This window comes from Anabrus simplex, chromosome 4 (genome assembly GCF_040414725.1).
Source record: "Anabrus simplex isolate iqAnaSimp1 chromosome 4, ASM4041472v1, whole genome shotgun sequence".
Lineage (NCBI taxonomy): Eukaryota > Metazoa > Arthropoda > Insecta > Orthoptera > Tettigoniidae > Anabrus > Anabrus simplex.
The window spans coordinates 390,420,743-390,445,668 of NC_090268.1; the positions used below are offsets into that span (position 1 = coordinate 390,420,743).

Below are 24,926 nucleotides of genomic sequence, written 5' to 3' on the forward strand. Positions count from 1 at the left end.
GCCCTTTGTGACCCTTTCCTTTCCTTAACAGGTCCCTTCATGTTTCGAAGTGTCAGATCTCAGGACTCTCAGGACCACTTGCTAGGCCACTGAACCATTGCCCATGGTTCGCGTGCTAAGATGCGACTAGAGGAACGCACACCAGGAACCCATACAGAATAATACAGATATTATTTACAACCACAGAAGTCTTAAAACTAAATTACCTATGCAACAGATGGCGTAGCAAACCTAATCGACCAATGAAGAAAATATATTGGTGCCAGCAAAAAGTCTTAAAACTACCTAGGCCTGCATACAGCTAACTTGATAATAAATTCTAGCAAAATGAACACTGTTTACAAACACAATTGTTACCGGGATTTGAATTTTCTTAAACCTTTTTGTCATGCCCAGCTAAATAATTTCTCTTGACATTCTTTTAGATGAGAAATGGAAGCTGTCTGCAAAATTACATTTTAAGACAATGTTTTCTACAAAAGGAGTAGGCTGGCCTGGAGAATACACCTTTAAAGCTATCTTCTAATGCTTCTGTATGACCATATTTGTCCAAAAATATAAACAATTGGTCATGAATATGAAGCAGAAAATCTTTCAGTTATTCACTGGCATACGTAGTCTACTGCAAGTTAGCTGATGAACAGTTTTCTTTGAAATACGTAAATAAATGGCTTTCAGTCAAGTTATGTGAATATAGATTTCCCTTGCACACATCACACTCGTTATTTATACCTAAAACTTTCAAAATATATATGTCACAGCTTGATTGTCCTCCAGAAGTTCAGAGTGGGATTCACTGATCTGACTTGAGACAGTAATTTATACCTTCAACAGAGCCAGTGCCACTTACGTACTCCGGGATTGTCATCATCAGCACTTTTAATAACTGACATAAATTGCTAAGGGAAAAACAATGCTCTCACACTTACCCATATTCTTGAAGAGCAATACAGGTTTTTAAAGGTATTACAAACTGAAAACATGTAGGATTTGTGTTGGAAGCCATGTTATTATATAACATAATGCATTCTCTAAGGGGTCCTGATTGAGAGTTTTCATATTAAGATACCTGAATCCTACTTTCTTCTACCTATTCCACAAAAACATAATAGATCTTATAGTAATCTGCCACCCATCAATGAAACTGAATGTGCATGCCTTATCTCTACCAGTTTTAAGGTCTCTTATTTTACAGGTACCGTACCTATGTCTTTCAGTATGGTGTTCCAAAACTCAATGTGTGGAGAATTTCCTGAAAGGGCACATCTATACATCTCACTTTCATGGGCATTCTGGTTACAACTGTTCAAAGAATCCAGAAGGTTGTCACTTCTTTCTACAAATTCTGCTGTGTATGTAGCTTCTGAGGGCAACACTTTGAGTAACTACATACGTTTCAATTACAGTTGGCACAGTATGGCTTAACTGTGCAGCAGGAACTTTCATTCTTACATAGCTATCCTGGAAGTTGAAATGTTCTTTCCTCAGTGTGGGCAAAGCTTTACATCGTTTCTCTTGGTCTATATTGAATATTGAATGCATTTAAATTTTACTACCCTGTGATCATTAACCTGAATCTTATTTTAAAGTAAGGCAATTCTGGTATTTTTCAGAAGACGGGGAACATCATTTATGACAACAAATGGTTCACTATTCACAAGAAAATGGGATGGACTAGGTCTATCTAAATTACCTTGACAATGCTTTCTGATTTCTCGAGCCATGGCCACAAATTGTGCAAACAACTTTCAGCCCTTACATATAACAAATACAATCAGCTGTTGTAAGGCTACATTACTTGCTGGTACCGTACTGAATTTGTGGTGATATAATATTCCAATTTCTATGAATACCTCTTAACGTGAAAACTAATGCATGATTTGCTAAAGCAAGTGACCTTCCTAAAGGACCAAGATCTTCATACCGACATATACGTTGTTCATTAGCCTCATAATATAACCCCTTTTCTACTGACATTTCATCAAATAGGACGGCACAGTATTTGTCAATATCACACATTTAAGAACCTCTACTTTCAACACTTCAACTATGAATGGATTAAGTACAGTTTTAAAAGGTATTTGAGATGGTAAAGACTTCAAAGACCTGACAGAGGGAAGATTATTGAGTAGCCAAATATCGATATGAGAGAGGCCCACGTTTATAAACTGAAAGTGCCATAACCTTATCCTCATTCCACCGCATAACAGATGGAACTTTGTTGGCGTTCTGTAAGTGAGCACTGATAAATGATTTACTGACAAAAATGATACTCACCTTCATCCATACCAGTTTGTGTGTTTTCTCCAATATCAATCCCTTCAACATCACTCTTAATACTGAAATATCTAGATTACAAATCCTGTTTGTGAAATTACTGAAATTTCATTTAGATCTACATTTCAACTTTATGCCATGTTATTACTTGGCACAGGCATGTCTAAGTTACAGGGATTATAGGGGATAATTTCCAGATGTTTAATATGAAGATAAAGTTGGAATTCAAGAGGGCAGATTGGGGCAAATATTAATTTATAGGACGTGGAGTAAGGGATTGGAATAAATTATCAAGGGAAATGTTCGATAAAATTCCAAGTTCGTTGAAAATATTTAAGAAAAATCTAGGTAAACAATTATAAATAAATGTTAATATGAGGTAAACAACTGATAGGCAATCTTCCACCTGGTCAACCACCCTAAACGCAGATCATTGATTGATTGATTGATTGATTGATTGATTGATTGATTGATTGATTGATTGATTGATTGATTGATTGATTGATTGATTGAACAACATCATAATTTAATTGGCGCCTAGTGTACCGGTAATTAATAAAGTCCTTCTCAAGAAAATGGTCTTCACAATCATAAAAACTAGAACAATTTACACAATCACTCACACGACACACGTGCTTCCACTGCTTCGGAGCATCCTTCTTTGTTTCCTTAGGATATTTATAAAATGCTTATTCTTGATGTTGAGGTTGCCAGTCATATCGACATAATAGCCACTTGTACATGCTGGAAACTTGCAGGAGTACTTTAACCTTAAGGTGCTACCTCTCTGAAATAAATAACACGACATTTGAAAACAAAGTACCAAAACTGAAAACAATGAAATGGAAGGAATGAAAAAATATAATTTAATACACTATTTACAAGTATATTTCAATAACTTACCTTCGCTGTACTTAGCAACTTTCGGGAGAAAATAACATCTCACAGTGTTTATGTTGTGACTAAATGTAGCTTACAATGAAATTGCAAAACTACAGAACTCAAACATACAGCAAAGCTTGGACATTAATCGTATCCGAAAAAATTAACAGACTCCTTCTTCGTCGCAATTTCTTCTATAGTATTAAGCATTCAGCCTTATAGAACTCATTCGCCATTTTCCAATTTATGATTGTCATTACGAGCATAGGACACGAGGCCAAGCCAGCCAATCTTGACGCGACTCCTCACCTTGCAGCGCTTCCAAGTGGCATGGCCCTGAAGTACGGCCTGTTGCAGTTTTGTCGTATCTCACCTTCACCCCCCGTGTTGGACACTCCCAGCACTAAAATCCATACGACATTTCATCAAGCCAACAAGCACCTCATTGCGAACACATTGCCAACATTTACGACAGCAAAACAATATCTATAAAACTGGAAATGCGGCAATTTGCGGTATACAGCTTCCTGTCAGTGACTAGGAGGCCAGCGCTCCAGCGGCATTATGGGGAAACTTTTCAATTGCAGCTTTATGCTTGGCTTCACAAGGCCGGTACAAGGGGCGCAGCTAGGGATCCATTCGGCCGTGGTTGGGCGAGAAAAAGTTGACCAACGCTGCACAAAAATGGTCTGTTGCTATGTCAACGATAACAGAGATGCCACATTTAAGAACGCTATTGCTACGTGGGTTGGCTTGGTTTCAGTCGCTTTTGTTAGCTGCGTTAGTTGTTGGTGGTTTATGTAATAATTTAATTGTTTCCTGAATAATATTTTCGTACCGAGCTCGATAGCTGCAGTCGCTTAAGAGCGGCCAGTATCCAGTATTCTGGAGATAGTGGGTTCGAACCCCACTGTCGGCAGCCCTGAATATGGTTTTCAGTGGTTTCCCATTTTCACACCAGGCAAATGCTGGGGCTGTACCTTAATTAAGGCCACGACCGCTTTCTTCGCAGTCCTAGCCCTTTCCTGTCCCATCGTCGCCGTAAGACCTACATGTGTCGGTGCGACGTAAAGCCAATAGCAAGAAAAGAAGAAAAACATTAATTCCGTTGTTAGTTTATTTTTTTGTAAGTTAATCAGTGGCTGGTTGTTCAGTTCTATTCTCTATTTAACATGTGTATTTGTTGAGGTTATTGTCAGTTAAGTGAAAATGCAATTTCATATTTATCGGCTATGACGTGCCCTTTCTTAAATGCTGAAATTATTAGCACGAGCTTAGGAACGGGTCAAAGTTTATTGAATTGCATTAGGCCAATAAATTTGATTAAATATTCAGCCTGTACGAAAGAGTGATATGCCGCAGACTGAGGTAACTATGCTTCGTAATTAGTGCTTTCGCCGCTCAAATGTGAGTCCAACTCTCGTAGGCCCAACCAAATAATCCAGAGAAGAATGTTGATATCCAGACCTCTCCGCAGTGTTCATATGGAAATTAGGCCTTGAGCAGTTCCCTTAGTGATACTCGACAGGTTTAAGCTATGCTAGCACCGAAATTCAACCCCTTCAGTCCTACTTTCATATCAAGTCAATCATTTCATCTCATTAACTCCTCTGATGGAGCTGACGTCACGAAGGGCATCCGGTCGTAAAACTGGCTACGAATATTTATCTCGCTTCATAAACAGCCTTGTAGAAAATGCGACAAGAGTTGCACACACACATTATAGCCGGATTTCTGAACTTTTGTTTCTGTAGGCCTCTTTTTGTTGTCTGTCGTAATTGGTGTGAACACTTTTGTTTTTACAATACTATTTGCTTTGCGTCGCACCGACACAGGTAGGTCTTATGGCGACGATGGGATAGGAAATGGCTAGGAGTGGAAAGGAAGCGTCCGTGGCCTTAATTAAGGTACAGCCCCAGCATTTGCCTGGTGAGAAATGGGAAACCACGGAAAACCATTTTCAGGGCTGCCGACAGTGGGGTTCGAAGCCACTATCTTCCGGATGCAAGCTCAAAACATAGACATTTAGTTAGGGGGAATAAAAACGGTGTTATGCATCTTGCCTATAATGGTAAATAAGACACTCGGATGAAAATTATTAAACTCCGCTCATTTCATTAACATACCCATGGTTGTGACAATATGGAAGCTGGTGGGGTATGAGTGGTGCTGAGTAATGACATTTGGAGCACAAATAGTGCCTGAGTGTTATGAAAGGTGTTGCTCATAGGATCAGTCGTGCTGCAGTGGCACCTTCTGGTCCAGTGAGAAAAGCAATGGCAAACTACCTCACTCCTCATCTTGCCTAGTACGCCTCATTTGAGCTCTGGCATTGGTTTTTGCAGTTTTTCTACAACTGCATAGCCTTTGGTGGTGCTATTTGAGGATCCAACCAGCCTCTGGGCTGATGACCTAACAGACAGACAGACTCTCGTCTTAATAAATGTCATTATAGGCTCGTTGCACAGCATACTAATAATGCACTTCTTAAGTTATGTGGAGAAAACTAGTTGCAATAGTAGTAGCAACATTCGCTCAGATAGGGAGCTTTCAAAGGGTACGGCGTAGGAGGATTTGAAATTGTTATTTAGAATCCAACTGCAAATTTCGGACTCCACCTTTATCGTTGTTCTGTTTGGATTCGGTCAATTTTATAAAGTGCTGTAAATATGCGGCATTAAATTCTCTATACTTACACATCGTAACTAACTTCGAATGTCTTTTTGTTTCGAAATTATTAATCGAGAACTAAATCATTAAAAATGTTACCTCCTTACAGGCCATGAAGGCCCTTGGAGGAGTGGAAGGTAAAGTTTACGACCCCGACACTAAGTACGATAGATTAGTTAGCTCTACGCCTGGCCGCCTTTGGCCATAGGAATTAACCTGGTACTCAATTTTGGTGTAGGCTGAGTGAAAGTAAAGACCATGTGCACCAATGCAAGTGAAAATCTTTTTAAATTTTTTTCTTAGTTCCTGACGGGGAATATGCTCGATAATGAATGTCAACACTTCACTAATTATTGCCTATTTACAAAAGTCTCTTTCCCGTCGGTGGATGCAGAGAGTGTCTCGGCCATCAAGTGGCCACGGCTGGTCCGTGGTCCAACAACTCTGCACTCCGACCGGCCAACCGAGCAGAGGAGGGGTGGTCAATTGGCTCTACGCATCTGCACTCGGGAGATGGGATAGTGATGGACCTCATGGCTGGCCCCAACCGTCGGCTGTCCAGAGAATTGTTTTCCGTGGTTTTCCTTTCTCCTGCACAAACCGAATGCCGGCACAGTTCCTAGTATAGGCCTCGGCCGCCAACCTCCTCACCTTCTCCGTGCATCTCCTTCACCATAACAAATCTCCCGGCCTGAGAGACGGCAGTACCGTCTAAGAGGCCCGCCTCCCTCTTCGGGGGAGGAATGAAAACGTTTTACTAGTAGTAGTCTCTTGTTCTCACACACAGGAGCTCGAAGTAGCCAGGATTGAACGCACTTTCGTTGGTTGCTATCACAATGTAGGACTGCTGTACGCTTGGCTTGACTCCAGACAAGACCGATAACTCGCGCAGTGAACTCATGTGATAGCTCCATTCACTGAATCCTCAGATCACGACTCGTAACTGGTTACTCAACACATAACTCAACTGTTTGAGACGAGCCTGCTTTTATATATCTGATGATGAAGTCGTAGTATCTTCGAGGTAAAGCCAGAATACGAGTGTTCTAGTTTTTTCTTCTAGATAATTCACGGAGACACCAGACGAAGAAGAAAATGGAAGCAGAAGCTGTTATATGCCCGCAAGCCCGGAGGTAGCTCCCTATCCTGACCCACTCATCTCTTCCAGAAACTACCGAATGAGGCTTGAAGGGAGCTGACAGTTGCATTAGCACGTAACAGTAAACTCCAAAAACGTTACTCTAAAGTCTGGAGTTAGTGGGGCGCAAAACCAGTATTAATATTATTCATTTCTGAAGCCCTTCCCCCGCACCGTTTATTAAACTGACGCCCGCTGAACGTACATTTTCTCTCACATTTAACATTTCTAATCAATTGACATCTCAACCATAAAATATTTCATTAACTAACCATTGAAATAAATAAATAAATAAATAAATAAATAAATAAATAAATAAATAAATAAATAAATAAATAAATAAATAAATAAATAAATAAATACATCCTCCACAATTTCTGGTCGCTGTAATTAGGAGTAAGGAGTATTCTATAATGCAAATTTTCTTCGTACTTCTGTCATTATCTTGTGGTAAATAATTTTAAATATTTACAAAGAGAAGTCTCTTTGTCAGTTTAAACATAAAGAACAATTGCACAACTCCTAAAGATCGTACGCTTTCCATGCACTAAAGAATACATTGATCGTAAAAATTATTTGGCTGTTTACTTTCCTCGATTAAACTTTATAAACTTCCATTAGCATATTGTAGGTATTTGCGAGGTCAGCAGAGCCACCCTGGTTTATTTTGAGTTTTGGCTGGAGATGCCCTCCCTGACCCCTAGTGGATTTCCAGGTGAAAATTCTAATCCGGGACCCACTGAGATTTTAAACCTCGACCTACCAGGTGACAAATAAACAGCGAAATCACTGCACAAATCACGCTATTCGTGCACTTGATATCTGGAATAATAATTTGGGTGAAAGGAGAACAGGGACTGTAAGATTTTCTTTCATTACCTTCACGGTAAGAACGTAAATTTTATATGTAAAACATACATTCTTACTCTGCTGTATCTTATTTCAGAGCTGCTTCGAGACTGTTTACCTGAGAAGACCCGTTCGGTACCAAGTTTGACGTCAAGTACAGTACATTCGACCTACCGGCAGTTGGTGTAGGGAAGGCTACCTTCCACGCCAAGGCTCGAGCGATTCGTTCCAGGTACACAGCGATCCTCTGTATGAAATCTGACTCCATTATTAATACAGCATTTCATTCCAACGTTACAGAACTTATAATAATAATAATAAATCCGTAAAAGTGAACATCTAACCAAGTAGGCTATCGTAAAGCATGCTGGATTCTGTCAAAAAAAAAAAAAACCGACACCTTAAATTAAACGAACGACAGAGACAATACCTGGAGGGAATTTAAATTTTACCTTTTAATGTTCAACTCTATTGAACTGTAGAACCCAAATAGACCTTTGATTTATGTAAATTAGGAATACTATGTACCTCTGTTTTGTAGCGACTACAACTCTTGAAAGGAAAAGGGGACGTGACAGTAGCAGTGGGAGCGAGGATAACAGTGACAAAATTAGATCCCCGAAGTCGTCTATAACAGATACTGTAAAATTCTTCTGCATCCGCAGAAATAGCTGCCCATTACATCGAACCTTTTCCACCAACATCTGAAAAAGTTTCTGCCTCTGTAGTCAATCCTGAAACTGAAGAGAATGATTGCTGCCACGAAAATGACCTGGGACGATATACAGGATGATCTTCCCAGTGAACGGTGGAAAAGAGGAAGGAGTTGTTAAGAAGTCCGTGGCTTCACCTAACAATTACAATTTTGCAATTGATGTAAGCCATTTGAGAAGAAATATGAACTATGCCTGGTTAGATCAATACGAACCATGGCTAGTGTACTCCAAGCTACTGAAGGATGCTCTCCGCAAGTGCTGTGTTTTATTCCCTCCTGCCACTTGCATTGTTCGGGGAGTTTTAGGATAATTCATAATCAGGCCATTCACAAAGTTGAAGAAAATGCACGAGAACTGCAGGAATCAAGTCACCACCAACATTCACAAAACTGCAACAGGCGCTGCGAAGGCTTTCCTCGAAAATGTGTCTGTAGGTGTTCAAGTACAACCTTTTCAACAAAACATAATCGAAGACAACCATATATTATCATCGATTATTCCTTGCGTAATTTTCTGAGGCACGAGAAAAAGAATCTGACGAAGGGATTTGCTCCGATCTGCTGAACTTACCAGTGGACTCTGGCAACAAGAAATTGAAGACTTACCTAGAGAAGTGTCATCGGAATGCCGTATACACGTCGCCAAAATTACAAAATTAACTGATAAGTTTGTGTGGTGAAGTTATTAGGGAGAGTGTATCAAATGATGCTTAGAAAGCAACAGCTTGCGCAGTCTTAGCTGACGAATCAGCCAACGTATCTAGGAAAGAATAACTATCTATCAGTTACGTTTCTGTAATGAAAACCTGTACAATATCTGAGACGAATTCATAGATTTTGTGGAACTGAAAACCCAAGATGCACCATCAGTCGCAGAAGCAACCGACAATTTTTTGGCTGGCCATAATTTTCCACCAGAAAGTTGTGTAAGACTTGGTTTTGACGGCTGTTCAACAATGGCAGGCGAATAGAGGGGCGTGCAAGTGAATTTAAGGAAAATAACATTCTCGAGCATTATTTTTTCACTGCTTGCTCCAACCAAAAAATAAATCGTGTGGTCAACGGTAAAAATAATGTACCTGAAATTAGGAATAGATTGCTACTGTACACTTCAAGGAATCAATCAATCAATACTGATCTGCATTTTGGGCAATCGCCCAGGTGGCAGATTCACTATCTGTTAGTTCCCTAGCATCGACTGCTCGCAGGAATCTGGGTCCCAATATTCCGCGAATGTGCGAGATCAGATGGTCTGAAAAATACAAAAGCATTCTAATATTGGCACACAATATCCCCCAGCTTTTCAACGTACTGGATCGATTATCTATCAAAAGAAACTACACCACGAGATAATCAGTGTACCAGCTGCATTCAGCGGTTACAAAATCTTCGTTCATTGTTGCCCTAACTGCAATAGCAAAATACTCGCAATATTGTAACCGGTGGTTAATGCCTTGCAAGCAAAGAGCATGGATTAGGTCAAGGTGGGAGAGTACATTGCCGGAATCACTGTCGTACTAGAAAAAGACCGTGATGACGCAGACCGAGTTACTGACGAATTACTTCAGAAATCACAAGACATCGACATGGAATCGGAAATACAAATTTCTGTTCCACGGTTTGCTCAAAAGCAGACACACCGGAGCAATCCACCATCAGGCTGTGATAATGAATACTGGAGGCATTCACTAATTCATTTCTTGACTCGTTTACAACATCGTTAAAAATTCGATTTTCTCAGTAAGATACCCCATCTTTTGCCTTGGCGAAACTACATCGTCTACACATGCTAAAAAGGAGTATCAGCGACGAAAAACAAAACGCGGAATATTTTACAATGTTTTATAAATTGGATGATGTCACCGTGGAGCTGGACCTACGATGTAATTTGTGGAACAAAGAGAATAATTGAACAGAGGACAAGACAAAGAATACTGAAGTCACTGACCTTTTAAAGGAAACCAATGTTTTCTTCCCGGTCATGAGGTGGGCACTCTCAATTTTGGCCACAATCACAGCCACTACGGCCACCGTAGAATTGTGTTGGTGATGGTGGTGGTGACGGTGATTATTGTTTTAAGAGGAAATACAACTAGGCAACCATCCTCCATTTTAGAACGCTCCTTCAGTGCGCTTCGAAGAGTGAAGACCTGGCTGAGGAGTACTATGAAGGAGGAAATGCTCATATGAACATGTCTGATGAGCGTGCATCGCAATTTTATTAAAGAAAATCAGGAGAGCGTGGAAAAGAAAGTTTTAGAAAAAATCCGCAAATCCGAGAAAACTGTTCTTAATCTAATATAGGGTGACCAGATTTTCCAAACAGAATAAAAGGGACGTTTCAAAATTTTCTTGACTAAATGAAAGGGCAAAACAAAACACATGTAATTAAAATTCAGCAGTACCCAGTTGGAATATAGCAAAGGTGGTGGTTATTATCGTTTTTTTTTTTGCCGTGGCCTTAATTAAGGTACAGCCCCAGCATTTGCCTGGTGTGAAAATGGGGAAACCACGGAAAACCATTTACAGGGCTCCCCACAGTGGGGTTCAAACCTACTATCTCCCGAATACTGGATGCTGGCCGCACTTAAGCGACTGCAGCTATCGAGCTCGGTATTATTGTTTTAAGAGGACGCCTGCTAGTTACAATTTGGTCCGGATAATCCAGTTTCTATTGTAGTTGTCAATCGCGCAGCGTACAGATATCCGATTTCGGAATATGACGATTACTTAACGCTTTACTTAAATTGCTTTACATCGCACCGACACAGATAGGTCTTATAGCGACTATGGGACAGGAAAGGGCTAGGAGTGTTGGAAGGAAGCATCCGTGGGTTTAAGTAAGGCACAGCCCCGGTATTTGCGTGGTGTGAAAATGGGAAACTGGGCTGCCGACAATACGACTCGAAACCACTCTCTCCCGAATACTGGATATTGGCCGCACTTAAGCGACTGAAGCTATCGAGCATGGTCACGCCATTATTAAAAAGGTGTCAAAGTTGGACCGGAATTATTAAAAGGGGATAACGGGACTACAGTCGGAGAAAAGGGACAGTCCGTCGAACTGACCACACGACACCTCGCAATCTGCAGGCCTTCGGGCTGAGCAGCGACTATAGGACAGGCAGGCCAAGACCCTTCAGGGCTATATTGCCATGTGGGGGAGGCTGGTCACCCTAGCTGTAAATTATTTGTGTAAACAAGAAATGTTAATAAAATAATAACAATGCAATATTGTGTTCAGGACGAATACTTTTTTTTTCTAAATTCTATATTCTCAGTTTTTTTGTAAGAACTGCATGGTCATTGTATTACATCTTGTTGCAACTACCTCCCACCTCCCCTTCGATCTGGCAGGACTGCCCTCCCCACCCCCTCTCTAGTTCAGAACCTGGGTACGCACTCACCGAACGATTTATTTGCATCATAACTGCAACTCTACGTTGAAAGAACTTAACTTGTAGCCGCAGCATGTTTGGCGATCAAGGCCTACAGTAACGACTAATGTGACATCACTATCGTCACACATTTTGTCGTGTTCCACAAATGTTTGCATGACACGTAGCCATAAGACATATTTATGTCATAAATACCAACGAATGAAATATCAAGAGCCCCTATTTCCGCTGGCAGATGTCACTAGAATTCAGTCCTTCATAAATGGTCTTTCTGTCAGGTGATCAGCCCAGAGGCTGGATGAATCCACAAATAGCTGCATCAGGGCTTATGAGGTTACTAGGAAACCTCAAAAACCGGTGGGGTGGAATGTTAGAAATACTGAAAAGCACTTTCAACCTATATTATGCCAAAGAAGCTGTGTTTCCTTCTCTCCCTCGCCAGGCACGTTTCCGTAATTTCCTGTTTATTTTTCTGAGCTATGCGTTATCTTTTGTGTTCCAGGTAGCTCTTAACAAATGGTGCTAGTTTGCCGACAAGATGGAGCCTGGCAATATCAGAGTACAAGTCCTCGCTGCGTTCTCAGGTAACATTTCTTATTATTTCGTTGAAAATTGTTTGCATGTACACGCATGTACAGAAATGGTGTCCCGACATACACAAAGCATGGCGTCCTCCAACCTCCTCGCTTAACGCATTGCTACAGGTTGAAAACCAGCTACAAGGATTTGTTATACCGTAATATAAATGGGCATAGTGGCGGATCTATAGCAATACACATGCTGCGCCTTCTGCGCTAGCCGTTCACTTCCTTTCCCGCCTTTTGGGTACTGGAGTGGCCTTCAACGCTCTCTCACCTCATTTACAGTACTGGAGTGGAGCAGTGTTGATTATTTATGTCGGGACAACATTTCTGCACTTGCGTGTACCAGTGAAGTGCCCATGACGAAAAATATTAAATATAGATAAAGGAGATATCAGGAGCTTGGAGGAGGAATGACGAACCAGAAAAATCGATAATTTTATAATAATAATAATAATAATAATAATAATAATAATAATAATAATAATAATGAAAATCCACAGCTTGTTTCCATTCATGCGACCGGGTCAGGAATGGAATGAATGAAGCCCCGTCTAGCGGCGAGAGCGGAAATTGTGCCGGCTGCCGAAGCCTGTCGCACTCCTCTGCGGCAATGATTAAAACAATAATAATAATAATAATAATAATAATAATAATAATAATAATAATAATAATAATAATAATAATAATAATAATAACAATGTGTATATAAACTCTACTGAATATTTACATACAAACTTATGTAGACAATTTTAAATTTACATATTTACACTACAAACACTGTTCCCTTAAAATAATAATTATCTTGATTTATCCTGAAGATATTAGAGTAAGAACACCCAGCCATTTATACTCTCACTCAGACCCCTGTTATGTTATTGCTATACGTTCCACAAACTACTTTTACGGTTTCCGGAGATGCCGAGGTGGCGGAATTTAGTCCCGCAGGAGTTCTTTTACGTGCCAGTAAATCTACTGACACGAGGGTGATATATTTAAACACCTTCAAATACCACCGAACTGAGCCAGGAGTGATCCTGCCAGGTTGGGGTTAGAAGGCAAGCGCTCAACCGTCTGAGCCACTCAGCCCGGCTCGATTTATTTTTTATTTTTCTAGAAATAATGTAAACTGTTATCAGAAACAATCATACCGGATTTCGCACCTAAGAGTCAGAACAAAAAAGAAAGGAATGCTTATCGGGTGCGTCATGCGACGTTCAGTGTCAAAGAAAAATGTCGCTCTGTTTACAGAACATATTTTATCGATGAAACTCGGGTTCATTTAACTGAGTACATGAACAGTCAGAATACCCGACTCTGGACATCCTAAAATTCTCATGCATATACTTGTGAAAACCTTTATCCAACACTCCATCTGTATAATAAAAATTATCTGTCGTTATTTTATGATTATTATATTTCGAGACATGTTTCGTCCTCCATAGGACAGCTTCAGTCGATGATGTGCAAGACCTTTAAATATAGCAAGGACATTTAAAACATTGAATATTTACTGAAATTCAAAGTCGAATGCGTCGAATTAAAATGTGACGTATTTGACATCATGTCGTGAAAGCCATTATAAATCTTTAAAATAGCAAAAATTGTAATCTTTGGTGTGACTGTCAATGGGATTAAAAAGTTATGCGCACGTCAATCAACTGCCGTATAATCTTCCATAGAATGTACAGGCTTGATGCAGATCTTTGCTGCGTCGTGGGTGGAGTAACAACTTTTCAACCAACTTGTGCAGTTTGAATCAGGAATTCAACCTACTTGTTACTCCACTTACGACGCAGCTAAGATTTTCATCAAACCTGTGTATTCTACGAAGATTATGTCTGTCTGTTAGGTCATCAGCCCAGAGGCTGGTTGGATCCTCAAATAGCACCACCAAAGGCTATGCAGATATATGAAAACCGCAAAAACCAATGGCAGTACCAAAATGAGGCGTACTAGGCAAGACGAGGAGTGAGGTAGTTTGCCATTGCTTTCCTCACTGGGCCAGACAGCGCTATTGCAGCACGACTGACCCAATGAGCAACACCTTTCATAACACTCAGACGCACTGGTTGTACTCTGAATGCCATTACTCAGCACCACCCATACCCCAGCAGCTTCCATATTGTCACAGCCATTGATGAGACCGGGACTTCAGTGGAAGCTACACTTTGCTCTGGCCTGTGGCAAGAGATGGATGCAAAAGTACTGCATCCATCTAGAAATGACAGTAGGCGGACGAAGATTATAGGGAAGTTAAATAACGTGTGCGTAACTTTTTAATCTCATTGACAGTCACATCAAAGACTACAATTTGTGCTATTTTAAAGATACTAACAATTTTAATGGTTTTCACGACATGACGTCAAATACGTGACATTTTAACTGGATACATTCCACTTTGAATTTCTGTTAACATTCAATGTTTTAAATGTCCTTACTATATGCAAGTATGAAGAATGAGATTTCCACCTAATCAATACTTTATTACAAAATGTTTAAAGTTATCTACATTAAAACAGTACCGGTTTCGACCTGTAAAAAGGTCATCATCAGCTGTTGGTGAACCTGCTTAATAGCGATTGTACATAAAACATTACTAAAACTAATTTAACAAGAATGCCTTATTCTAATATAATATTACTACTAAGATATATACATATGGTACAATATGGGGCTTAGACTCGTTGGAGTTCCATTCAAAAATCTGTGCTGTTGCGAACATTATGTCAAACAATATACATATATACATATGGTGCAATAAAGGGCTTTGGCTTTCTGGAGTCCCTTGAATGCCACACACCCCAAAAATTGTATAACAGAGGTTGAAAAAAGTACTATATTTCAAAGTGTCTTGTATATCATCGACTGGAGATGTTCTAAAGAAGGACGAAAAATGTCTCGAAATATAATAATGTTGTCTTACAGTAAAGACATAATTTGTATTGTAAAGGTGGAGTGTTTGATAGAGTTCTTCCCAAGTATATACTTACACTAATACGGGCTTTATGAGGAAATTTATTTTGTATAAATCCTCATATGCAATTCATGAAATATTCGTTTGGCTTACTATTCGCTCATTTTCAAGTTTGCTTTATAATTAGCTATGTTAATGGTCTATCTTCGTGTAATAAATTATGACAAAACCGTTGTGCTTTTTATCTCTTAATTCGCTGTCTTGCGCAATATCTTAAGCTGTCGCGTCGCAGCTCACTCTGAGCAGACACTGCTGCGAACCAAACTGTTCACTCGGATGGGCCACACGTACTGCGGAGAGTCATTTCAAACGCACTGCACGTCAAAAATCGATGGTGACACTTCAACGAGGCGTACAATGCGTGATGAGGAGTGAGGTAGCTTGCTATTGCTTTCCTCACGGGTCAGAATGTGCTATTTCAGTATGCCCGGCCCTTTATTTATTGGCAGCTTTCATAACATTCTAACACACTAATCGTGCTCACAATGTCGTTATTCACTACCACTCATACATCATCAGCTTCCGTACTGTCACAGCCATAAATAAGGCATACTTTGGTGGAAGATATATATATGTATATCATCATCATCATCTGTTTGCTTGCATCCGGGAGATAGTAGGTTCGAATCCCACTATCGGCAGCCCTGAAGATGGTTTTCCGTGGTTTCCCATTTTCACACCAGACAAATGCTGGGGCTGTACCTTAATTAAGGCCACGGCCGATTCCTTCCAACTCCTAGGTCTTTCCTATCCCATCGTCGCCGTAAGACCTATCTGTGTCGGTGCGACGTAAAGCTCCTAGCAAAAAAAATTCATCATCTGTTTACCCTCCAGGTTCGGTTTTTCCCTCGGACATAGCGAGGGATCCCACCTCTACCGCCTCAAGGGCAGTGTCCTGGAGCTTCAGACTCTTGGTCGGGGATACAACTGGGGAGTATGACCAATACCTCGCCCAGGCGGCCTCACCTGCTATGCTGAACAGGGGCCTTGTGGAGGGATGGGAAGATTGGAAGGGATAGGCAAGGAAGAGGGAAGGAAGCGGCCGTGGCCTTAAGTTAGGTACCATCCCGGCATTCGCCTGGAGAAGAAGTGGCAAACCACGGAAAACCACTTCCAGGATGGCTGAGCTGGGAATCGAACCCACCGATGGGAAGATTGGAAGGGATAGGCAAGGAAGAGGGAAGGAAGCGGCCGTGGCCTTAAGTTAGGTACCATCCCGGAATTCGCCTGGAGGAGAAGTGGGAAACCACGGGAAACCACTTCCAGGATGGCTGAGGTGGGAATCGAACCCACCTCTACTCAGTTGATCTCCCGAGGCTGAGTGGACCCCGTTCCAGCCCTCGTACCACTTTTCAAATTTCGTGTCAGAGCCGGGAATCGAACCCGGCCTCCGGGGGTGGCAGCTAATCACGCTAACCACTACACCACAGAGGCGGTCTATATATATATATTTGCTATTTGCTTTACGTCGCACCGACACAGGTATGTCTTATGGCGACGATGGGATAGGAAAGGCCTAGGAAGTGGAAGGAAGCGGCCGTGACCTTAATTAAGGTACAACCGCGGCATTTGCCTGGCGTGAAAATGGGAAACCACCGAAAACCATCTTCAGGGCTGCCGACAGTGGGGCTCGAACCCACTACCTCCCGATTACTGGATACTGGCCGCACTTAAGCTACTGCAGCTATCGAGCTCGGTGAAGCTACATTTTGCTCCGGCCTGTCCCAAAATACTGCATTCATCAAAACAACCGGCAGATATCGTTTTTAAAGCGTAAGTAGAGCCAGAGAAATGTGTGAAACTGGAAGCCTCCCCTCGTCCTTAGGCCATCATGTTACAAGACTTTTGTTTTTGAGACGACTACATAAGAGCCCCAGGGCGAAAACTACACTCTTCTACTTGTCTGTTTCCGCGAAATTCCAATGAGTCGGAAAGTCTCCATCACATACACTGGCGGGGAAAAGCGATCTATCATGGAGGCGTAAAAAATCACTCCAATGTCAGGAATGAAACCCCCTACTCTCTAATACTGTCAAAAAATATAATTTTTGGAATTTGAAGAAGATGATGATTTTGGGGAGGGGGAAAGTTTCACTTCTTAACAAGAGGGTATTTTCAGGAGGAAGGGGGGGGGGATTTAATTTAGATTCTTAGTGAGTGTTTTAATTTGGAATAGCCGAAAAATGGGGAGGTAACGAGTTAAAACAGGTTGTAAGTTAGGCAAGGGCCGCGATGTTTCTAACGGGTGTTCGGCTTCTTGGTTACCCACTGCTATTTGTTCCCGCGAAGGGTATGTCTTCCACCACCGCTCACCAAAAACCAATAGGAGTTCTTCTCAGGCAACTCTGTCAAATATCGCATTATTCACATTCCACTACAAGCTTTCACAGAGTCAAGTTCTGTAAGGCAAGCAGCCTGGCTCGTCTGCAGCGCGCTAACCTGTTCGGTACCTGATACTTTGTTACATGCGATGTTCCCGAAGAAATCTAAAAGCTTAAATACTCCGCGCTATTCCTAGAATAAACGAATTTTGGAGAAATTTCAACATACCAGTATAATAGGAGATCATCATGTCGAAACATCGAGGTTGTAAAGGAAGGTTACAGATCTCTTCACATGGTTATGAGAGCATTTAGGGGTTGCAGTAAGGATGTAAAGGAGAGGGCGCATAAGTCTCCGCTAAACCCCAGTTAGCTGGTCTGAATGGCTCAGACGATTGAGGCGCTGGCCTACTGACCCCAACTTGGCAGGTTCGATCCTGGTACAGTCCAATGGTATTTGAAGGTGATCAAATACGCTAGTCTCGCGTTAGTAGATTTACTGGCACGTAAAAGAACTCAGCGGGACAAAGTTCCGGCGTCTCCGGAAAACGTCAAAAGTAGTTATTGGAACGTAAAAACAATAACATTATTATTATTAAATATCCAATTTAATGAAACAATAACATTATTATTAGTATTATTAAATATCCAATTTAATGAAAATTCCTCCATCCATTTTCCCTTGATGCTGTAACGGACAAACATTGAACTGAAACTGACATAGGCTATTATTAATCCGAATCATGTTCATATTCAGAAAGTACGGAGGGAGAGACGATTTTATATGTATGTGGATGACAATGAGTGTATGAATGAATGAATGAATGAATGAATGAATGATATCTGTGTACCTAATCTGTGCTTTATCTTTTCTTAGCTACCTTCGCTTTCCTGACGTGCGGAACTTTCACAGGATGGCCTTCATCCTCATGCCCGAAACTGATGGCGAAGGATTCTCCATTTCCAGTATCTTCGGACCAATGTTCCTGGATCATAGCCTTTTTGGCGTTCGGAAACATTTGTGGACCAATACCCACAGGGTACTTAGCTAATGTGCTGGGACGCAAGACAGTTCTGGCGTTATCTTCAGTGCCTTTCGTTGTGTCGTGGCTGATAGTGACTTTAGCTCAGTCGGTAGAGCAGTTGTATGCCGCTAGATTCATAGCCGGTGTGGGTTACGGCATCGCCTTCACAGTTGGACCCATGTACATTTCGGAAGTAACCGAGAATCGCATCCGTGGCTCAATGGTGACTCTCTTCCAAGTCATGTTTAACCTTGGTACCTTGTTTGAGTACAGTGTAGGCCCTTATATTCCCTACGGTACTCTCGCCTTGTCTTCTGCAGTGTTCCCGCTTATCTTTCTTGTTACATTCGTGTGGATGCCGGAATCTCCTTACCATTTACTCGCGAAAGATCGAAAAGAGGCAGCAGAGAGATGCTTGATGAAACTACGTGGTAAGAGGAAACCAGAAGGTGTAAAGGAGGAATTGCACATGATGCTTATGACTGTTGAAATTCAGAGACACGACCAGGGATCTGTTCTAGATCTGGCGCGTTCTAGAGGGAACAGGAGAGCCTTTTTCATCGTAATTGCTTTGATTGCAATCCAAAACTTCAGTGGTATCCAGCCAATTCTCTCATATACATCCAGTATATTCGCTAGCAGTGGAAGCGGTATTGACGCCAACATGTCTGCCATTATCTTTGGTGTGGTAAATGTGTTGGTGAGTGTTGCCTCTGCTGCTCTCGTGGATCGGGCTGGAAGGCGGCCTTTGCTTCTAGTTTCTTGTGCAGGATCATCTGCATGTATGCTAGGATTAGGGGTTTATTTCTACTTCGCCCATATCATAGAAAACTCCGATTATTTAGACTGGATCCCACTAGCGCTTGTACTCATTTACATCGTCATGTACATGATCGGATTGGGTCCTCTTCCATGGGCTGTAGCCGGGGAAATCTTCCCAAATAATGTGAAAGGTTATGCCATTTCATTCGTCTCAGTATTCAATGCCCTTTTGTCTCTAGTTACGGTAAAACTGTTTCAAGTTCTCACTGATGCAGTTGGCGAATATGTCGTTTTCTGGATTTTCGCCATATGCTGTGCCTTAGGAACAGCTGTAGTCTTCATATTCCTGCCAGAGACGAAAGGAAAGTCTCTCCTTGAGATTCACAAGGAGATGAACAAAATTAAAAGTGAAAGAAGGGACAATACGGGATCGAGTAACTCCACTATAATAAGTACGTGTCCTGAAGAAGTGTAAATAGACCACCGTGAATAATCATCAGTAGGTCTCGATTGTCAGTGGTTTAAAAGTAGTTCATCTGAAATATATTGACAGTATGCGCACAAGAAATTAAGTACTGTTCAAATGTATTTTTTATGAACTGGGCAAACGTTTGTTCCATATATTGAGACACATGAAGTGTATAACTAACATGTATTATATTTCAAGTATGTCTGTGTCCAAATGCCAAATCTAGAACGGAGAAACTCGTTGCCCCAGGCAAAGGGCTTTCTACAAATAAAAAGACATTTGATATGAGCGCTAATAGTAAGGTACGTCACAATCAGTAACAAATAAGATTTTATTAAAATTATAAACATTTAAGCTCTGCAGTAGGCTTTTTCAATCGTAAAATTACCAGCGTTTCGCCCCAGTGTAGCAGTGGGCTCATCAGTTGGACTGTTACACCTTTCTAAGACGCTGGCGACTAGTGCGCCGTTTGGACACCACTACAAGCCTCATATGTAGGACAGTGCACTAGGGGAAGCATGTGCCTCCACTTGTATAATTATTTTCAACGAAATGTCGTGGAACAAAGCAAAGTGATCTCCACCACCACTTTTTATATTATAACAATGATATGATTGATAAGGAACACACTCACAAGAGCTTTGCATTAAGTACAAATTAAATTACTCTCCTTTCCATAGTGCCTTAAAGCATCAAATTATAAACTTTATGAAACAACTAAAAGACCTAGCTGTTTCGGTGCGACGTATAGAAAATTGTATAAACAACCTAATTCCTTGAATTCCCTTCTAATAAATAAGTTATAAATAGGTTGTAACAAGGTGTTGCTTTGCACGAAGGGAAACCTCCAAATCTAATTTTTTTACACGTTGCTTTAAGTCGCACTGACACAGATATGTCTTAAAGCGACGATGGGATAGGAAAGAGCTAGGAATGTGTAGGAAGCGGCCGTGGCCTTCAGATTTGAGAGTTATACCTGGTAATGACTTAATGATATTGTTTGCCTACCGAGCTCCTGTAACTGTCCTTTGCGCGAGCTGACAAAATCCGAGAGAATAATATCCTATTTTGAAGTAATTAGCTGACAAATACATAATTATCAGTGAATGAAAATTATTGATAAATTTTCCTTGTTATTGCACTATAAATGTTGTTTGTATTATTCTCTGTTTCTTAGCTTGTTTGTTTTCTCCGTTCATGTTGAATGCTCTTAGTAATGCAAAGTCATCAATGAAGAAAGGTAAAGCGTTGAACGATTCAGTTTCTATGATCGAAACGTCGCAAGGAAAGATAGATCTTCTGTTTCAATTATGAGAAGAATAAAGGGATGAAACAGGGCTATTGGAAAAGGTTAGGACTGTGGTGAACCAAAGGTGAAAATCTACCATTAGAAAATAAGTAATACCGTAGTTAAAAATGAAGGTCTACACCTTGCAGCATTTTAAGATATATAAATTGGGGGAAATAAAATCTGAGATTCAAACTCTACCAGCACACGGTCCACAGTAACGATCCTGTTGTGTGTTGAATTTTCATTTTGTTTGTCATTTGTAAATGGTTGTAGATACATCATGTACAATGAATGCTGTAAATATGTATATCTGTTATATTTAAATGTATATAAAGTAAGGAAGGTTTATACTGATATTAATAATTTGTTCAAACGTGTGTTCCAATAAAGTATTTTCACAATCATGGAAATTGTGTAAATTCTCCTGTATCCAAATCTGTATTTCTAGTCTCGAGTATGCTCCATCTGTATGCCTTTACAGAGAATGAAAATCATCTCACGGTACAAACCAGTCTCAAAATCTTTCCGGAGCTGCGTTTTGGAAAACTATAAACAAGCAAGAAGAAGGTAAAGATAATTTTAAAAGAATTTACTACGGAGACTGGCTGAATTTAGTGTAATACTGAGTTAATTTCAAGACATATTTTGTAAATGCAGCTGTATCACTTTTAAAATTACAATAAAAGTGTACTGAATATTTATCTGCGAGGAATGCAATTAAACAAATACACGGACGCGCTAATTCATGTTCCGTTATGAGAAAAGAAGCAATGGAAAGTGTCAGCAACAGTGCACGCCCACTACACTGCTTAGAACACAACCCTAATTCCGATATATCAGGCTCCATTGCTGGCCTTTGGTTCAAGTAGCCCCGGGTTCAATTCCCGGCCGGGTCGAGGATTTTAACCTTAATTGGTTATTGCCATTGGCTAGGGTACTGGTTGTGTGTGTCATCCTTAAACAGAAAATAAGAGGAAAACAAGTAAAGAATGTGATAATAAGAAAAATCATTGGAAAATATGAAAAAGGATTAAAAAAGAAACGTCAACTGAAATACTCGCTCCCATTTGAGCGTGGGGTTCTGCCTTTTTGGTTTGAAGTACGTGCAGTTGTATGTTTACAAACATCCTAAGCGTCGTCTTTCCGGGCTGCATAGGACAGACCAAGGTAGGAACATAGTTAAAAGGTTCACAGGGGTGATGCAAAACTTTTGACATGTGTGTATTTTTGAAGCCATCCCCGTACTGCACGGTCGCCCAACTTTTCCAATGGGATGTTGGCTTTGAATAACATCGTAGTTGTATCTTGAATAAATACAGTTTTTAAACTCTTAGCTTTCTTTTGCTTGTCTAATGAGAGTTCTCTGCGCCTGCCGTTTTACAGTCCGAGTATTTAATTTACGCTGTAAATTGTCCTTGTTTTTAAAACAATGTTCTGACACAGTATCTTCCTTCTCGCATTCGATACGCACACTACGAACGGTGCACATTAAAATATTAGCTTCCGAAACGTACAAACCTTCACTCACAAACTCTGTAGCTCAGCAGTGCACCAGGAGGGTCGTCGTTCACCCCATCTTTGCAACTGATTCTACGGTCATTTTATTTATTTTACGTGAACCAGAACTCAGTATTACATTATCAAAAGCGGGAGATTAGGTGACACATGATAACTGCAAGGGCAACATTCCGAACATTTCACTTGGCAAGAGGCCTAGGCCATACGATTAAGGGATTTCCTAGAATATTAAAAACAACAGGTACCGTACTGCATATCTCTCCAGTTGAGAAATACTTATGCTCTCTTCCATTCCTCTTAACACACGCAATATTGGAATACAATTTTCATTTCTTTATGTTCCACGAATTTCGCTTAAGTTTCGCACTAACCTCAAAATTAGTAAATTTCGCTTTAAACAAACCTTATCGCCTTAATTCGTAAAACTAAAATCACTGTTTTGTTAACTAGAATAATGTTATTCGTTAAGATATCTCAAAATATATTTTGTCGCGTTTATCGTTAGTGCGAAAATATGTTTCTAATTACCGTGTATTTCTCTTCAAACTGTAGTGCCGATATTTGTGGTATGAATCTCGCATCTAATTTGTTATATCATTATGTGACTGTATTCTTACAAATTTCTTTGACTCTTCACAATCTTAATATTCATCTTGTGATGTTTGGGACATCACTGCATGTTTTTAATTATTGAACTATGTAATTAATTTATAAGGTGTGTATATTTAATCACTGATAGGTCATGTTTAAATTAATATGTATATATATACATATATAGGGTTTCTATCATCCATTTCAGTCATCATTTCATTTCTTTGTATCGCGGCTATAACGTATTCTGTACGAACAAATTATTGGGTAAAGTATTTCAACATCATGCATATTTATAACTTGCAGTAAATTTTCCAATAGCCGTTGTGAGGTGACCAGAGTCAGCAGGCTAATTTCAGCCCAATTCCAGGAAAAGTACGTCATCTAGGTTACGAGAGACCTTACCCTCTCTACCTCATGAAGAGACAGTTGATACATTATTAACACCCACTTTTCAAACTCCGCCTTGGGACGCTTTATTTCAGCGGGAAAGTTCAGCCTATGTGAATGAACGTAATGAATCAACGTGATGGATTCACAGCAATACATCGGAGTAGGGATGAGACCTCGAATCTTACTGGACCATGTGATATGGCTGATGGAAGGAGACTTTTGAACCGATATATACCACCGACAAGAGCTGGAGAGGACATTAGCACTCTTATTCATACTCGTGAGTAGATTGTCACTACAATTCGGACTTTTCAGATTTACATTCACATTCTTATTGGACATTCTGATTCTCACTCTTGGAAGAGACTCTTACTACGATTCTACGTCTGCACGTCGGAGAAGATTTTAACTTAGTTCACTTCGCATCTGAGTATATTCTACTCAAACGTTACTCTCATTGGGACTTGTTATCTCAATGAAGAGAGGTAGTCAACGGGAGACCGGTTTTGACTAGTATAGGGCAGGAGAGCTTTTATTATGAATTTAGCTACGCTACTGTTCCGTAATACGGAAAAATACAAGTGTATTCTCTCCATGAACATAACCCATGGTGGTTTTACATTTAAAATTAGGACTCATTACGACTTTATGTAAGGAGTACCATAGGAAGTGTTAAAGACAGGAAATGCAAAAGTAGGACTGGAATCCAACTACAGATGAAGCAGCCGGCACGAGAGATCTACATATTGCTACCTTTCCACCCCACGCCATTTACCGCATAGAACCAAATGACTGCATGATAATCCCTAAAAAAATCGGGATACCGCCATATAGCACCATACGCCAAAGCGCCTGATGGAAAGGGACCTTTTTAGTCTAGAGTCAAATGCCACCTCATCAGGAAGGAACAAAAAAAATTCAGAATGATGGGTGAGCAAATGCTCTTCCGACCGTGCAAGGGTCTACTGCACCCTTCCGTTCCATAGAATCAAACCACCGACCTCCCAAGGCCATGGTGCGTTCGCGGCAGAAGATCAAAGAAAATAACACATAACCAGCTTAAAGGCAT

The 24,926-nt window shown here is 40.5% G+C and overlaps 1 protein-coding gene across 1 annotated transcript in view; it reads left to right on the forward strand.

Moving 5' to 3' along the window:
* The window catches only part of LOC136872750 (facilitated trehalose transporter Tret1), a 174,947-nt gene extending 154,182 nt beyond the window's left edge, over positions 1-20,765 (forward strand). Inside the window, exon 4 of the mRNA XM_068227417.1 lies at positions 18,686-20,765. Within this exon, the coding sequence (XP_068083518.1) occupies positions 18,686-20,070 (1,385 nt within the window). The 3' untranslated portion in view covers positions 20,071-20,765. The remainder of the gene's footprint in view (positions 1-18,685) is intronic.
* Positions 20,766-24,926: the final 4,161 nt, after the last annotated feature.